The sequence below is a fragment of the Delphinus delphis genome, chromosome 9, assembly GCF_949987515.2.
Source record: "Delphinus delphis chromosome 9, mDelDel1.2, whole genome shotgun sequence".
Taxonomy (NCBI): Eukaryota; Metazoa; Chordata; class Mammalia; order Artiodactyla; family Delphinidae; genus Delphinus; species Delphinus delphis.
In genome coordinates, this window is record NC_082691.1 from 63,684,927 (window position 1) to 63,701,991 (window position 17,065).

General features: G+C 35.1%; 1 protein-coding gene across 2 annotated transcripts in view; it reads left to right on the forward strand.

Moving 5' to 3' along the window:
• The window catches only part of BBS9 (Bardet-Biedl syndrome 9), a 447,702-nt gene that overhangs the window by 113,518 nt on the left and 317,119 nt on the right, over nt 1-17,065 (forward strand). For both annotated transcript variants that reach the window (XR_009520638.1, XM_060020706.1), the window contains exons 10-11: nt 2,777-2,960; nt 3,632-3,761. Coding sequence is in view for 1 of the 2 variants with exons in the window: in XM_060020706.1 (XP_059876689.1) it covers nt 2,777-2,960; nt 3,632-3,761 (314 nt within the window). In the remaining variant the exon portion in view is untranslated. The remainder of the gene's footprint in view (nt 1-2,776; nt 2,961-3,631; nt 3,762-17,065) is intronic.

The following is a 17,065-nucleotide window of genomic DNA, read 5'->3' on the forward strand; positions in this document are numbered from 1 at the left end:
CTCAGTACCTAGTGAACTGAAAGTATTTAGTGGCAGGATCTTGGCCTGTGGCCTCAGAAACTTTGCCTATCCACTCTGAATGAATCGTCATCTCTCAGAGTCAGGGACACATCAGCCTGAGTTACAAGCACTGAAAAGTAATGCTAGAATGCTAGCCTATTATATTGTAATGAGAAATATTAACTGCCTTAGGACTGATGTTCATGTCTTGTGTCCAGTAGAATCTTTTCATATAGGTAAACTACACTTGAACTAAGTGGCAATTGAATGATTTCTTGGTGTTGAATCTGAATTTAGATGAAGATAATCTGATGCATCTACCTATATTCACTATGCTGTCTCCCTATTCCAGATTGTTCTTATATACACACTGATTATATTTGCCTCTCTGGCTAGCCCCATTTGGATTTCATACCTTCTTCAGATATTTTAATCCTAAAGTAGACAGATTAATACCTAAATCATTTCTGGATGGCATGAAATTTATATATATATATATATATATATATATAAAAATTTTATTTTTTGGCTGCTTTGGGTCTTCGTTGCTGCATGTGGGCTTTCTCTAGTTGTGGCAAGTGGGGGGCTACTCTTTGTTGTGGTGCGCGGGCTTCTCATTTCAGTGGCTTCTCTTGCTGTGCAGCATGGGCTCTAGGTGCGCAGGCTTCAGTAGTTGCAGCATGAGGGCTCAGTAGTTGCGGCACGTGGGCCCTAGAGCACGCGGGCTTCAGTAGTTGCAGCACACAGGCTCAGTAGTTGTGGTGTGTGGGCTTAGTTGCTCTGCAGCATGTGGGATCTTCCCGGACCATGGATCAAAACCGTGTCCCATGCATTGGCAGGCGGATTCTTAACCACTGCACCACCAGGGAAGTCCATCTATCTATCTGTCTATCTATCTATCTATCTATCTATCTATCTATCTATCTATCTATCTATATATCTACCTATCTTTAATGTGACTTTTCATATCTCTTCTTTGAACATTTATTTGTTGATTCTTGCCTCAAAGCCTAACTTTGAGGGCAATCTTACTTCCTCTTTATCCACATAATTTTGTGCATTCCATCTCACATTGCATTTCCCTGATGATTAGCGGTGGTGAGCATTTTTTAATATACCTGTTGGCCATTTGTATGTCTTATTTTGAGAAATGTCTATTTAGGTCTTTTGCCCATTTTAAAATCAGATATTTGTTTTCTTGCTATTGAGCTGTCTGAGTTTCTTATATATTTTTGTATATTAACTCCTTACTGGCTATATGGATATATTTTTTTCCATTTCATAGATTGACTCTTCACACAATTGATTGTTTCCTTTGCTGTGCAGAGCTTTAAAAAATATTTTTTTATTGAATAAAAGACTTTAAATTCTATAATGCTTTACAATTTTCAAAAGTTTCACACACATGATTTCATATCATCCCATAATGACCTTTTTTTTTTTTTTCCCTGCAGAAGCTTTTTAGTTTGATGAAATCCCTTTTGTCTATTTTAATACTGTTGCCTGTGCTTTTGAGGTCATATCCAAAAAAATCATTGAGCTTTTCCCTATGTTTTCTTCCAATAATTTTGCAGTTTCAGTTCTTATGTTTGAGTCTTTAAGCCATTTTGAATTGATTTTTGTGTATGGTATGAGATAGGGGTTCATTTTCATTTCTCTGCATGTGGATATCAAGTTTTCCCAACACCATTTTTTGAAGAGACTGTACCATCTTGCATTGTGTGTTCTTGGTACCTTTGTCAAAGATGAGTTGACTGTAAATGCAGAGTTTTATTTCTTGGCTCCCTATTCTGTTCCACTGGTCTAGATGTTTGTTTTTTATGCCAGTTCCATGCTGTAGTTTTGTAGTATATTTTGAAATCAGGTAGTATGATGCTTCCAGCTTTGCTCTTTTTGCTCAAGATTGCTTTGGCTATTTGGAGTCTTGTGGGTTCATATGAATTTACATTTTTTTTCTATTTCTGTGAAAAATATCATTGGAATTTTGATAGGGATTTGAATCTGTAGATCACCTTGGGTAGTAGGGACATTTTAATAATATTAATTCTTCTAATCCATGAACATGGAATATCTTTCCATTTATTTGTGCTCTTCAATTTCTTTCACCAATGTTTTATAGTTTTTGATGCACAAATCTTCACCTCCTTGATTAAACTTATCTGAGTGTTTTTGAACCACTGAATAGCTAATATCATTTGGTAAAAGATGGGGCAAAAACTATTAGAGTCTACAAAATATCAGAAATAAGGTCATAGGAAAAAAAAAGTGAATGAAGGTTAGCCAATCTTTTTTTTTAAAATTTTTAAAAAAATTTATTTATTTTGTTTATTTATTTTTGGCTCTGTTGTGTCTTTGTTGCTGCATGCGGGCTTTTTGTAGTTGTGGTGAGTGGGGGCTACTCTTCGTTGAAGTGCGCAGGCTTCTCATTGTGGTGGCTTGTTTTGTTGAGGAGCACAGGCTCTAGGCACGTGGGCTTCAGTATTTGTGGTACACGGGTTCAGTAGTCGTGGCTCATGGGCTCTAAAGCGCAGGCTCAGTAGTTTGGTGCACGGGCTTAGTTGCTCCATGGCGTGTGGGATCTTCCTGGACCAGGACTTGAACCTGTGTCCTCTGCATTGGCAGGCAGATTCTTAACCACTGCGCCATCAAGGAAGCCCAAGGTTAGCCAATCTTTATGCCTGCGTTGTTGTAAAGCATTTCTTAATTGTATTGATATGACAGTGACTAAAATGTTCTGTTTTTAGCAACTAAATTGATCATAAGTTTTCCTTTGCAGGTGGATTGGACTCTAAATATTGGAGAGCAAGCCCTTGATATATGTATTGTTTCTTTCAATCAGTCAGCATCTTCTGTTTTTGTTCTTGGTGAGAGAAACTTTTTTTGCCTTAAGGATAATGGACAAATTCGATTTATGAAGAAACTTGATTGTAGCCCAAGTTGTTTTCTCCCATATTGCTCAGGTGTGTAGAAAGATTTTCTTGTATCTCTTCCATATGTCATGACTATATTTTATACACCAAAAAAAGCCCAAATCACTCACATATATTTTAAACATTTAGGAAAATAGTTTTATATAGCATATGTAATGGAAATTTTAACTTTTAAAGTTTGAATAGAAGTGTGATATAAAGCACACATTTGGTTTTGTCAGTTATTTTACTTCATACAAAATGAATTGTAGAATTGGCCTCAGGTATGCATTAATGCTTTCCAAGATGTGGCTGTTCAAGATGCTTCTAAGAGAACATCAGACTCTTTTACAAGCAGAATGGAGCATAGTAATGCCTAATAGAATTATTTGTCTGTAGTGAATGTCTAGTAAATATTAGCTTAAATGTGTTAAATATTAATCAAGTTCATGCTTTCTAGATAAAATACAAAAATGTTGGCCACTATCTGGTTACAGTTTTTATAGTTATATATGTAGTTTTTATATACTTATAAAATGATTTTTTTCTTTTTGATATCGGTAGCTTGTAGTTGAAAAATAATGTTTTATTACTTAAAATCTTTATGCATTAAGTCAAGACATTAGAATTAATTTGTATCATAAGTCCTCTAAAAGGGACATAATATACTGTTGGAAATGATTGTTTTCTTATTATCCTCTTTTTCTGTCTTCAACCCATAGTTTCTGAAGGAACAATAAATACTTTGATTGGAAACCATAATAACATGTTGCACGTTTATCAGGATGTGACATTGAAGTGGGCCACTCAACTTCCCCACATTCCTGTAGCAGTAAGAGTGGGCTGTTTACAGTAAGTGGTTTAATTTAACAGTTTTTTTTAAAAGAGTATCTTAAGGAATTCACTAGAAGTTTTATGGCAAATGATTTTATTAAAAAATGACAAGTGACATTGAGTGTCTGCAATGGAGATAATTTAAAATATAAATTTTATTGGTAAAGAAGGATATAAAAAAACCCTTAATTAGCACCTTTAATCATTTTTATCTAGAATCTCTAACAAGATATTCTTTATAAATTCAAGATTTCAAGAAAATAGTTTACCTGATAGATTATTTTCTTTAAAATAGAAAAGGATTTCTTCAAGCACTTAATGGATCCCATTTAGATATCACTTATTGTTGACTGTGAGAATGTTACACTTCAAAATTTGTTTCAGAACTTATTATGTCAAACGGTGCAGAATTGCTAATGCTTATGTGTTCAGGACAGTTTAGATTTTAAATAGAGCCTTTTTGCATTTAAATGAAAGACAAAATTCATGTGTTAACATTAACTTTACAAAATTTATCAAAAATGAGAGAAATAGATATCTAACTGTGTAATTTTTCTAGTTTGTCAGTATATGAGGCAAGATCTTGAAAAACTCTTTAGCATCTCAGATTATGTTTAGGAATTGAAAATCTCAATAAATGTATAGAAAAACAACTTTCTATAAAGCTTCATGTATCCCCAGATCTATTCAATTCTGCTTATTTAGATCATTTTATTGAACATTTAAAAACCGTATGTAGAATTCTTCAGTGATGCCTATAGCATCTGATCAATGTGGCTAATCCCCCCAATTTAAGAGGTTGAATGTGGAATATTATTGTTGAGGCTCAATGAAAGGCATTCATATTTGCATTAATGGTTAATCTGAAGCTTAGATGTTGGAAAAATGAAAACAATGAATATTTTAAAAAGAAATTGCTTTTCATATTTATGAGAAAATACTATAATTACAATACTATAATTATAGTTGCTGGGCACTTAACACAAATTACAGTTACTTTGTATCTGAAGAAAAATTTTAAATTTTGAGTTAGCTTTTGCAAAGTCCACCAGATGGTCTTTTAAGTTCAACCAAACACTCAGACTCACCAGACATTTTATATCAGATTTACTTATAAGGATTTAGAACAGGAAAAATATCTTGCCAGCAGGGCAACGTCAAGTAATTCTCTTTTGGGAGAGTAATTCTTGCAGCGGTCCATATATCCATCCAAGAGCTGTTCTCTTTGGCCCCCCAAGTGACAGCTTAGGTGCAAGAAGACAGATTCACACTGGTGGGTATGCAGCCCATCATGGCTTAGAGTCTTCATGCCCCTCAGGAGCCAGTATCTTTAAATACTAAAAAGTCATTGTGGTTTTTGTATGTATGTGGGGCATGGGAGAGTGATAGATAGAAAGAACTTATTGAGATCATTTAGTTGAAGTACTTATATTACAGATATATTATTTACAAGGGATATGTCTATTTTAAGAGTCACCATACTCATAGAGAAGCTCAGAGATATGGCTTGCCAGAAGATATTTATGGTTAATTTATAGTTTCTGGTCCAGATGCAACTTACAAGTCAAGGGACAAATAGTAACTGAAAGTACCTTGAATAAAAAGTCAAATTTCTATATAGTGTGCAGCAAGATGCTTATATTCAAAATTAGCCTGACACACCTAAATTTAGGTACTTGTAAGTGAAACTTCCTATTTCTCATAAAGATCATAATTATAAATAAGTGCAAATATTACCATTAATGATTTCCACTGTTAACATATAGGAATAATTTCTAAGTATTCATTGGAAGATTTTTCTTATTTTTATGCACTTTAACATAAAAATATAGGATTAGAGTGTTTGAAGGAATTTCATTGTAACTTTTAGTAGAATCAAAAAAATTTATTACTGACTTAACTATAGCATATTTGTATTTAGAAGTTAATATTTGAAGTTAGAGCACTGAAATAATGTCACTCCTGCTTTTTATTACCTTTAGGGTTAAACTTTTTTGGTAGAAGCTTCCTTGGCTGCATGTGTTTATTTGTAAAGGAAATTGCTGCTATTTTAATATGTTTCTTTTCAATGAATAAGAAATATTGGATTTGGATCAAGTTGGTGCAATTATACTTAATAGCAGCCTTTTCTTCAGAAACTACGATGCTTTATTTCCTCCCACTCCCTCCTAGTTGGCAGTCCTAGTCCTCTCTACCTTGTTTATTATAAACCAGTTTTAAATCTGTCTGGGTTTCCTTCTTTCTTTTCAGGGTAAACGGCATTCTTGATTAGAATGTTTTTAGTCTAATTATTTTAATTTTTGTGTGTTAGACTATAGGAATGTGAAATAAATATACAGTTTACAGAATCAGAAGATCCCGAATGTGATAATGTTCTTTAAATTCTTAGCTATTACTGTTTTCCTCTCATTGCACAAAGTAGCTATGGAAGCCTGGCGGAGTATCTTACCTCTGCTATAGTTAGTTTCCCAAACGGCAAATAAAGATCATTGTTTATCGGTAACGTTATTCTCTCTAGAGATATGAAATACACCTAAAAGTAGAAGTCTATTTGAATGGACATTCAAAGTGATGGGAGCCTTTCCAAACTTTAGCTGGCAGCCACAGCCATTGTACTTTAAAATCTTGTTACAGCTCATTTTTTAGTATAAACCATTTGGTCTAGGACTACGGTGTTTTTCTTCCTAGGCTATATTCACTATAGTAACTTTTTATAACTGTCAGTATTTAATATTTTATTCTTTAGTCTTCATTGATATAGTATTCTTGACCAGAATGTTCTCCCCATTTCTTCTCTGGATTTTCAGATTTCTTCCATCTTCGAGTCCTAACAAGTCACATAAATAAGCCTTCCCTCTCTACCCTGATCTCCTTCTTTGAATTTCTATAATATTTATAGTACGTTGGTGACTGTTCTTTGCTTTTTCTAACTCCCCAATTTGATCATACACTGTTTTAATATAAGTACCTGTTCTACTTTTGCATATCACATTGAATAATCAGTCAGAAAGCTGAACATATGGTATATGCTCGGTAGATACATGAAAATCATTGTGGTTTGTGTGTGTCAGGGTGAGGGGTGGCTAGAAAGACCTCATAAGAGCCTTTAAAGTTTTTTTTAAATATGAAAAAATTGAGACTCATAGATGGAAGGATATTGTTTCTTTGAAGACATATTTATTAGGAGAGTTCTTAAATTTCAAAGTGACTTTTTCTTTCTTTTTAGTTTAACGTTTGCTGTTAATTTGTCTTTTTTTTCCTTTGTGCTTTATAGGAAGAGAATGTTGGCCTATATATACACTTGCTGCTATGTTATATTTTTAAGGGTTTCCTTTGTGGCTTAATACTCCCCATAATATTTGTAAATATTCTTGGAAGTAGGGTAGAGCATAAATTATGATTTTCAGAGCTTGTGCATTGTTATTGGTATTTTCCTCTGTTAATCTGTTAATCAGCAGTGGAATGTTTGTCTTTCATTACTATATTTTTCTGTCAATTTTTTGTTGAATATCTAAGTATTTTTGATTTATATATTCTAGTTCTAATTATTCAACTTATGTTTATGATAGTTATTTATGTTTTTGGTTAGTTTAAAAAATGTTGCCAGTATAAAGTGACCTTTTCTTGTGCTTTCATTTAATGTTTTCTTGCTTCTTTGTTTTGTTTTATTTGCTTTGAGTTCACTTTGTTATTAATTATTGGTATGCTATTGTCTATGCTTTTTTAACCTGTAACTTTATTTTGGGTGTATTTCTTATAAAAAGAATTTGATTGGATTTTTCAACCCATTTTGGAGACCCATTTAAAATTGTTACATTCTATGTATTTTGTCAATTTTCAGCTTCTTTGATATTCTCTACATTTTATACTGTTTTCTTTGGTTTCCATTTCTTGTATGTGAGCTGTGGTTTCTTTGCACTTGGAATTCTTCCATGTATTAGATGTTACATACACATACATATCTCTTTTCTTTATTTTACCATACAATATAACACCCTATACCATTCTGGGGAACATTAAATCAGCCTACTGAGGGATGAAGCACAATTAATAAGTTAAAAAATTATAATTCATGATATAAAAAGATTCACAATCTTTAACAGATATAGAAAAATACATTAAAATCACTGTATGATCATATTGCCTAGATAAAAAGTGAATGCAAATTTTAGAAACATTCTTGAAAAAAGCATTAGAATAGTTTACAATAATAATTTATAGCTGAAAAAAATACATGACAGAAAAATATTGTACAATGATAAATTTTTATCGTACTGCTGTGGGCCTGGGTTCAATCCCTGGTTGGGGGAACTAAGATCCTGTAAACCACATGGCATGCCTGGAAAAAAAAAAAAAAAAGATAAAACCCAAGCATTATTTAAAGTTACCTCAATCTTACCATCCAGAATTGACATTTGTTAGCACCTGTTAAACATCAAGCCTGATATTTTTGTCTACAGATATGCCAATTAGGCACAGAATAAAATTTACAAAGCAGAATCATATGTTTTTTACATATGTTTATTTTATGTTCTAAGAGAAAAAAGAAATAGATAAAATGGAAGGAATAAATGAATTTTACATAGATATTTATTCACAACAATGTATTTCAGTTTCTAAAAGATCCCTCTAAGTATAGAAAAAAAGTAAAAGGTTGATATTTTCAATTTTTTAAAGTGGTATTTCAACTTTTGGCAGTGTCCATTGACTCCTGTTATAAAAGATAAGGAAAACAGCAACTTATGCTTTCTTCTTTTTCTCTTCTTACCAAGTTCTGACATTGTTGGTATCTTACTATTATTTATTTTGTCAAAGTTTAAAACATTTACATACATTTTAGTAATCACTATTTTTAGTCCTTTATTCTATCCGTTCAAAGCTCACTGCCAATTCTTTTACCGTTTCTGAATTATCTTGATTTACTTCTTGGTTAGTTGAATTCAATCATCCGGTAGATTTGAGGAAAGCCTTATAAGTCTTCTTACAATCTTGAGAGTTTATTGCTTTTATACTTGAAGGTTATCTTAGCTTTCCCCAGAATTTTGGAACCTCCATTTGGTGTTGACAGTTACTGTGGTAAAGTCTGAGGCTGGCTGAACTTTTCTTAAAACTTCTTATTGAATGAATTGCTTTTTCTTCCTGGATGCTCATATCTGACTTATTTTTTTTTAATCCTTAAAAGACTGTAAATTCACTAGCATTATCATCAGTTGATTAATTTTGTATGTATCAGCTTGTTCTAGAACAAGGTGAGATTTGATAGATTCAAGTTTTTGTTCATTTCAGAAAAATTTTCTTCCATAAGACTTTGAATATTGGTTCTGGACTACCAGTTCAGTTTTCTTAATCAATATCATTATGATAAATATATTAAGCTTACATTGTCTTTCAAATCTAGCATCACCTCATTAATTGTCAATTTTTTTCTGTTTTGATTTGTGTGATTTTTATCCATGTCTTTCTACCATGCTCTTATGTTTGTTTTTATTTTATTTTTTCTTGTTATTGCTCCTTGGATTTATCCTGTATGGGACTCTCTGTGCTTCCTGGACTTGATTAACTATTTCCTTTCCCATATTAGGGAAGTTAACTATAATCTCTTCAAATATTTTCTCAGTCCCTTTCTTTCTCTCTTCTTCTTCTGGAACCCCTATAATTCGAATGTTGGTGTGTTTGATGTTGTCCCAGAGGTCTCTGAGACTGTCCTCGGTTCTTTTCATTCTTTTTTCTTTATTCTGCTCTGCAGTAGTTATTTCCACTATTTTATCTTCCAGGTCACTTATCCGTTCTTCTGCCTCAGTTATTCTGCTATTAATCCCATCTAGAGTATTCTTAATTTCATTTATTGTGTTGTTCACCGTTGGTTTCATCTTTAGTTCTTCTAGGTCATTGTTAAATGTTTCTTGCATTTTGTCTATTCTATTTCCAAGCTTTTGGATCATCTTTACTGTCATTATTCTGAATTCTTTTTCAGGTAGACTGCCTATTTCCTCTTCATTTGTTAGGTCTGGTGGGTTTTTATCTTGCTCCTTCATCTGCTGTGTGTTTTTCTATCTTCTCATTTTGCTTATCTAACTGTGTTTGGGGTCTCCTTTTTGCAGGCTGCAGGTTCGTAGTTCCCATTGTTTTTGGCGTCTGTCCCCAGTGGCTAAAGCTGGTTCAGTGGGTTGTGTGGGCTTCCTGGTGGAGGGGGCTAGTGCCTGTGTTCTGGTGGATGAGGCTGGATCTTGTCTTTCTGGTGGGCAGGTCCACGTTTGGTAGTGTGTTTTGGGGTGTCTGTGGACTTACTATGATTTTAGGCAGCCTCTCTGCTAATGGGTGGGGTTGTGTTCCTGTCTTGCTAGTTGTTTGGCATAGGGGGTCCAGCACTGTAGCTTGCTGGTTGTTGAGTGAAGCTGGGTGTTGGTGTTGAGATGGAGATCTCTGGGAGATTTTCGCCGTTTGATATTATGTGGAGCTGGGAGGTCTCTTGTGGACCAGTGTCCTGAAGTTGGCTCTCCCCCCACAGAGGCACAGCACTGACTCCTGGCTGCAGCACCAAGAGCCTTTCATCCACATGGCTCAGAATAAGAGAGAGAAAAAGTAGAAAGAAAGAAAGAAAGAGGATAAAAGAAAATAAGATAAAATAAGATAGTTATTAAAATAAAAAATAATTATTAAGAAAAAAAATTTTTTTAAAAGTAAAAAAAACAGATGGATAGAACCCTAGGACAAATGGTGAAAGCAAAGCTATACAGACAAAATCTCACACAGAAGCATACACATACACACTCACAAAAAGAGGAAAAGGGGAAAAAGTCATAAATCTTGCTCTCAAAGTCCACCTCCTCAATTTGGGATGATTCGTTGTCTATTCATGTATTCCACAGATGCAGGGTACATCAAGTTGATTGTGGAGCTTTAATCCGCTGCACCCGAGGCTGCTGGGAGAGATTTCCCTTTCTCTTCTTTGTTCTCACAGCTCCCAGGTGCACAGCTTTGGATTTGGCCCTGCCTCTGCGTGTAGGTCACCGGAGGGCGTCTGTTCTTCGTTCAGACAGGACGGGGTTAAAGGAGCCGCTGATGCGGGGGCTCTGGCTCACTCAGGCCGGGGGGAGGGAGGGGTATGGATGTGGGGCGAGCCTGCGGCGGCAGAGGCCGGCGTGACGTTGCAGCAGCCTGAGGCGCGCCGTGCGTTCTCCCGGGGAAGTTGTCCCTATATCGCGGGACCGTGGCAGTAGCGGGCCGCACAGGCTCCCGGGAAGGGAGGTGTGGAGAGTGACCTGTGCTCGCACACAGGCTTCTTGGTGGCGGCAGCAGCAGCCTTCGCGTCTCATGCCCGTCTCTGGGGTCCGCGCTGTTAGCCGTGGCTTGCGCCTGTCTCTGCATCTCCTTTAAGCAGCGCTCTTAATCTCCTTTCCTCGGGCACCAGGAAACAAAGAGGGAAGAAAAAGTCTCTTGCCTCTTCGGCAGGTCCAGACTTTCCCCCGGACTCCCTTCCGGCTAGCCGCCGTGCACTAACGCCCTGCAGGCTGTGTTCACGCCGCCAACGCCAGGCCTCTCCCGGCGCTCCGACCGAAGCCCGAGCCTCAACTCCTAGCCCCGCCCGCCCCAGCGGGTGAGCAGACAAGCCTCTCAGGCTGGTGAGTGCTGGTCGGCCCTGATCCTCTGTGCGGGAATCTCTCCGCTTTTCCCTCCCCACCCCTATTGCTGTGCTCTCCTCCGTGGCTTCGAAGCTTTCCCCCTCCGCCACCCGCAGTCTCTGCCTGCGAAGGGGCTTCTAGTGTGTGGAAACGTTTCCTCCTTCACAGCTCCCTCCCACTGGTGCAGGTCCCGTTCCTATTCTTTTGTCTTTGTTTATTCTTTTTTCTTTTGCCCTACCCAGGTACCTGGGGAGTTTCTTGCCTTTTGGGAGGTCTGAGGTCTTCTGCCAGCGTTCAGTAGGTGTTCTGTAGGAGTTGTTCCGCGTGTAGATGTATTTCTGATGTATCTGTGGGGAGGAAAGTGATCTCCGCATCTTACTCTTCCGCCATCTTCCCCCTCTCCCCGTTATTGCTCCTAATGTGGCTTTCATCCCTCCAGTTTGTGTTTGTGCTTTTCAAACAAAGAAAAAATTATGTTTCTTTCATTTCATTGATACAGTAGTAGCTGTTTGTCTGATTTCTTCACTTATTTCCATAGAAAGTTCTTGCTATGGATATTTAATGCTTTTTGCTTATGTTCCAGTCTCCCTCATCTCTATCTTTTACTTTATTTGCAATTTCTACACAAAGGTCCTTTGTTCATTACTTTGCAATTATTGCTCATTTTTAAAATGATGGCAGCAATTTACTTAAGAATCATGTGGGAAGTGATGGGAGAGAGTAATGAACTCGGACCACCTGAGTCTTTTACCTTCTCATTGTGTTTAATTTCTCCGTTGCCCTGGTGGTCCATCTCCCTCAGTTTTCAGGGTTTGAGAGGTGGATGAGTCTAACAGAAGTCCCCCTGTATCTCCAGTCACAGGCTGTTGGTGTTAAAAATCAGTGGCTGCTCCTTGTCCTCTTATCTTCATTGGTTAGGAAGCTAGCTGATTGATAAATGTATCTTATACTTCTAATGTATCTTTCTATTTTTAAAAAATTTTTATTGAAATATAGTTGATTTACAATGTTGTGTTAGTTTCAGGTGTAAGGAAAAGTGAATCGATTATACATATGTATATTATATATATTTTATATATATTCTTTTTTAAGATTTTTTTCCTTTATAGGTTATTAAAAGATTTTTTTGAATTTTATTTTATTTATTTTTTTATATAACAGGTTCTTATTAGTTATCTATTTTATACATATTAGTGTATATATGTCAATCGCAATCTCCCAATTCATCCCACCACCACCACCCCTGCCCATTACAAGATATTGAGTAAAGTTCCTTATGCTATCCAGTAGGTCCTTGTTGGTTATCATTACTGTGGTTTTCTATGTTCCATTTCCTGCATCCCACCTGTGTACCCTTAGATCTCATTATGTTAGTCTAGGGCCTAACTCTGTATACCTCTGTGCTTGAGGTCTGAGAAGCATGTGTCAGCTCTTGGCATCCTATCTTATTACAGTACAGAATTTAAAATGTTCAGCCTCAATAAAACAGATAAACAACCAGGACCTACTGTATAGCACACGGAACTCTATTTAATAGCTTGTAATAGTCTATAATGGAAAAGAATCTGAAAAAGAATAGACATAAATATATATATGTGTATAATTGAATCACTTTGCTGTATACCTAGAACATCGTAAATCAGCTGTCCTTCAATAAAAGAAAATAAATAAGATGTTCGGCCTCCAAATTTGCTGATTGTGACTGTAGTGATGTCCTTGTTCAGTTTCCCCTTTTTCTGATGGGGGCACTGTTTGTTATTGTTATAGTTTCTGCTGTTTTTTGGTGAGTTTTGAGGGGTTTTGCTGTGCCGTCTTTGGCTGGAAGTCTTTTTTTTTTTTTTTTATCAGTTGATGTTTATTGTTGCTGGGGAGAGAATTATGGAAAACTTGATTTTTGTTGTGTTGTAAGTAACTAGTTCTTTGTGTGTGGTTGCTTGAAGAATGTTTTTCATTTTTTTTCTGTAAATGCCACATTTGTCACTATATATTTGTATGACATTATTTTCCTTGATTTAGTTGGGAACGTGGTGGATTTAATCTGTTTAGACTATTTGTTTGGCTGCTGAAGAAAGCTTTCTTATATTGCATGTTTGATTATTCTTTCAGTTCTGTTTGATATAGTCCATCCTTCAGGGAAATGAATATTGTTTGGTTGGCTATTTATTTTCTGTTCCCCATGTCCACTATGTTCTTCTTCATAATTTTTATTTCTTTGTCATTTTTCTTCCTGTTTTCTGGGAGAGTGTCTGAATTTTGTGTTCTGTATCAGTGCTTCCACAGCATTTTCTCTGTCTACCATTGGAGATTCTTTTAGCCTACTGAGGTGATATCTTTCTCCCTTCCGCATGCCTCCCCCCTCCTGCATCTTTGCTATTATTAACCAGTGTAGTACATGGCAGGCTATAATTCCCATGATGTACTTGTGCCAGGTATGTCTTACTTTGAAACCAGTTTTAGTGTTTATTTTGGGATTCTATCTCTGAGCATATAATATGCTACTATTAATTCCTGTCCTTTACTTAGCCAGTTGTTTTATAGAATTTGTTACCTCTGTATGGATATAGATAGTGTATAGAGGCCAAGGGCAGTGGCAGAAGTGGGAAAGTTTCCAATGGGTAGGGATAAAATACCTTGCTTCCATAATAGGTCAGGTTTGAGTAGTAAAAGATGTCAGCATAGTTTTATGGTTCCTATGGAACCTGGGTTTCTGAACCAGATTAGGGTAGGTGTTGAGATTAGGGAAGAAGAATAAAACATCTTCCTACCTTTGTTCAGTTGGTCTCTATGAAGTGAAGCTGGGGTGTGGCATAAGCTAAAGCTGCGTTTTTGGCTTTATCTACCTGATGATTAGTCTAAATTTCTTTTAGGTTCTGAATTTACAGTTTATGGGATTGTTTTCTACACTTTCCTCCCTTTTTCCAATGATTTCATGTCTATGTCTTTGTCTCTTTTCAACTCCTGCATGGCCATTTTAGTTAGCTATTAGAGAGACTGTATGAGGACTGTTGCCATATTGAATTGAACATTTAAGAAGAGTCTTAGGATCATATCATTAAATTGCAGAGAAAAATCTAGTTGGAAATTAGATTTGAATACTACTGAATTTAGGGATTCTTTTGGAGAAATTGGCTTTTTTCCAGTTCTGACTACCATTTAATTTCCAAAAATAATTTTGGTTCAGGCTAGAGATTGAGCAGAATAGTGAGTTTTTTGGGAAAAAAATTAAAAAATAAAATGGCAACCTTTTTAGAAAGATATGGTCCTTGAAATGTGGCTGAGCTCTAAATTTTACACAGAATATATCACTGTCTTTAGTAATTGGGTATCACACTGTACTTTCTGACTGGTTCATATTTGGTCTTGTTTCGTTCAGTGTTCATTATAGATGAATTCTAGATCAATTGAAAGAATTTGCATACCCTCATAAAGTATAACATAGTGGGTTTTGACATTAATTTGATTGTTTTCCTAACCTTCCATTTTTCTCACCATAATGTAGCATTTGTATTCTTTTGGTGAGTTTTAGAAATTTTGTAGTTGATTGTAGTTGGTGCTTTTGGCATTGTAATTAAATTAAGCTTAATTTAGCTCATTTTACTGTGATGAAGCTTACTGATTTTCAGTGTTTTCACTATTAGTTTTTCCTGAGAAGTCTAATTCCTTCCCCTATTTTTTATTTGCTTGTTTACTGTTTGTTTTGCTTTTTCCTTTTATTTGGGAAGTAAAAAATATCTTTTCTGTATTAATAGTGATAAATCAGTTTTAAAGAAACCCATTGCGACTTAAGTGGCATAAGATGATAATTGGGTTGTTAACCAGAAATATTAATATTATATAATATATTATGTGATAAATAAATATAAATATAAATAGGGCGAGAGAACCCTCATCAGAAAAGGGGAGTTTCAGTTTGGGACATGGTGGGCCTGCTAGTGTAACACAATAGATTATAACTTAATGTAAGGAGATATGGGGGAAGGAAGAGAAGGAAGAACAGAATTTATCATATTTGTTTTTTTTTTTTCTTTCTCTTATTGTTGATACCTCAGTAACCATGATTTAGACAAATTGTTTATGTCAATTCTATTGAAAAATTTTGGGAGTAAAATGAATTGCTTTACTTTTGATGGTCATCATTAATTGTATGCATATACAGTATTTCTGTTGTGTATGGTCAAGGTCTTTAAAGAGGTGATTTCTAGATTTTATGTTGATTGGATTTTATATCATTTGAACAAGAATTGTGCTTGTAAAGTCCTTATAACCATGTAGCTAAACCATGGTTGACCTATGGCCTATCAATATGCTGCTTTATGAACTGTAGTATTGCTCCTTAGATAAGTATTTTATTCACATGGAAAAGACTTGCAGTAATCTTATAAATAAATTAAAAAGCCATGTCTTTATTGTTATTTATCAGTTGAGGTTATAATCCTTAGAAAAACTTTCCTTATGAAAGTTAGAAATCTTTTGCTGTGGTCTCATGTTTTCATTATCATTTTATTTTTTATGTAGTAATGTAAAACACAGCATCCTCCATTCTCATGAAAAGTTTAATAGTAATTACAGTTGCAGATTGTTTGACTTTGGTACATTCCATAGCAAATCTGTTTAATTTGTCTGCCAGAGGTTTTAGAAACACTCTACAGCCAAAGATAAGGAGTTGCACTTAGAATGCTAGTTGGGTTTATTCTTTTGTGTTTTATAAATTAAATGTTTTAATGGTAGAATTCGTCTTATTACCATGTATTTCCACTGCAAAATTTCTTTAGACATACTGTCATTGAGGCTGTGAACTTCTCTTAAAAGGAAGTGCTCAGTCTCAAAAAAAAATAATCTATATGGAAAAGCCTTGTGTTTTGGTTTCTGATTCTCTGTCCCATACTGATATGAGAGTTAATTTCATAGTGGATGAGGGGGCTGGCAGAGGAGTTAGTTGTTCAATAGAGTGGTAGCAGCAGAAAAGTGTTTTGCTTTTCACTAGTTAGGGTGAGTTTTGTCTTTTAATAAATGCATAGCTCCTTGGCCCTTTGGTCTTGGAGATTATTTGTCAGGTTGGTGACTTTGCTTTCATCTTTCTTGGAAATACGTGCATCTTTCTTGGAAATATGTAATTTTACATTTTCCCTCCTCACTTGAAATACTCTGGTTTCAAAGATAGAATGAGGCTTTAAATTTATTTCTAAATTATTAAAAAATATTTATATTTCCAAGATAAAAAAAGTTACATTTTCTAAGTTGCTTACTGGAGAATATAAAAGAGAAACAAAGTTATTTTTTGAGGTAATATTAGGTTATATTCTGCTACTAATAACTTTGGAACTTTTAATGAACTTAGTTCTTTTAACTTGTTAACCGGTATATGGTCTACACTTTTGAACTAGCATTGGAGTGCATATCTGGGATATTGCCAAAATAAAAAAGGGTGTATGTAAATATATAAATCTTACTCTATAAGCTAAAGTTGGATGCCTTAAAATTAGAATCAACTGTTATCTGAAAGGAAATACAAGAATATAGCAGTACATATTTATTGCCTGGTGTGTACTGGCATCTTTGTATCATTAGGCTCTTAAATTCTAAAAAGAACTACATTAGTAACTCATTCAAAACTTCTGAAGTGTTTAGTAGTTTAGAAATCTTCACTAACTCCCTACATCTTTAAAAAACAGATTGGGGAGAGTGATGGTGCATTATTTC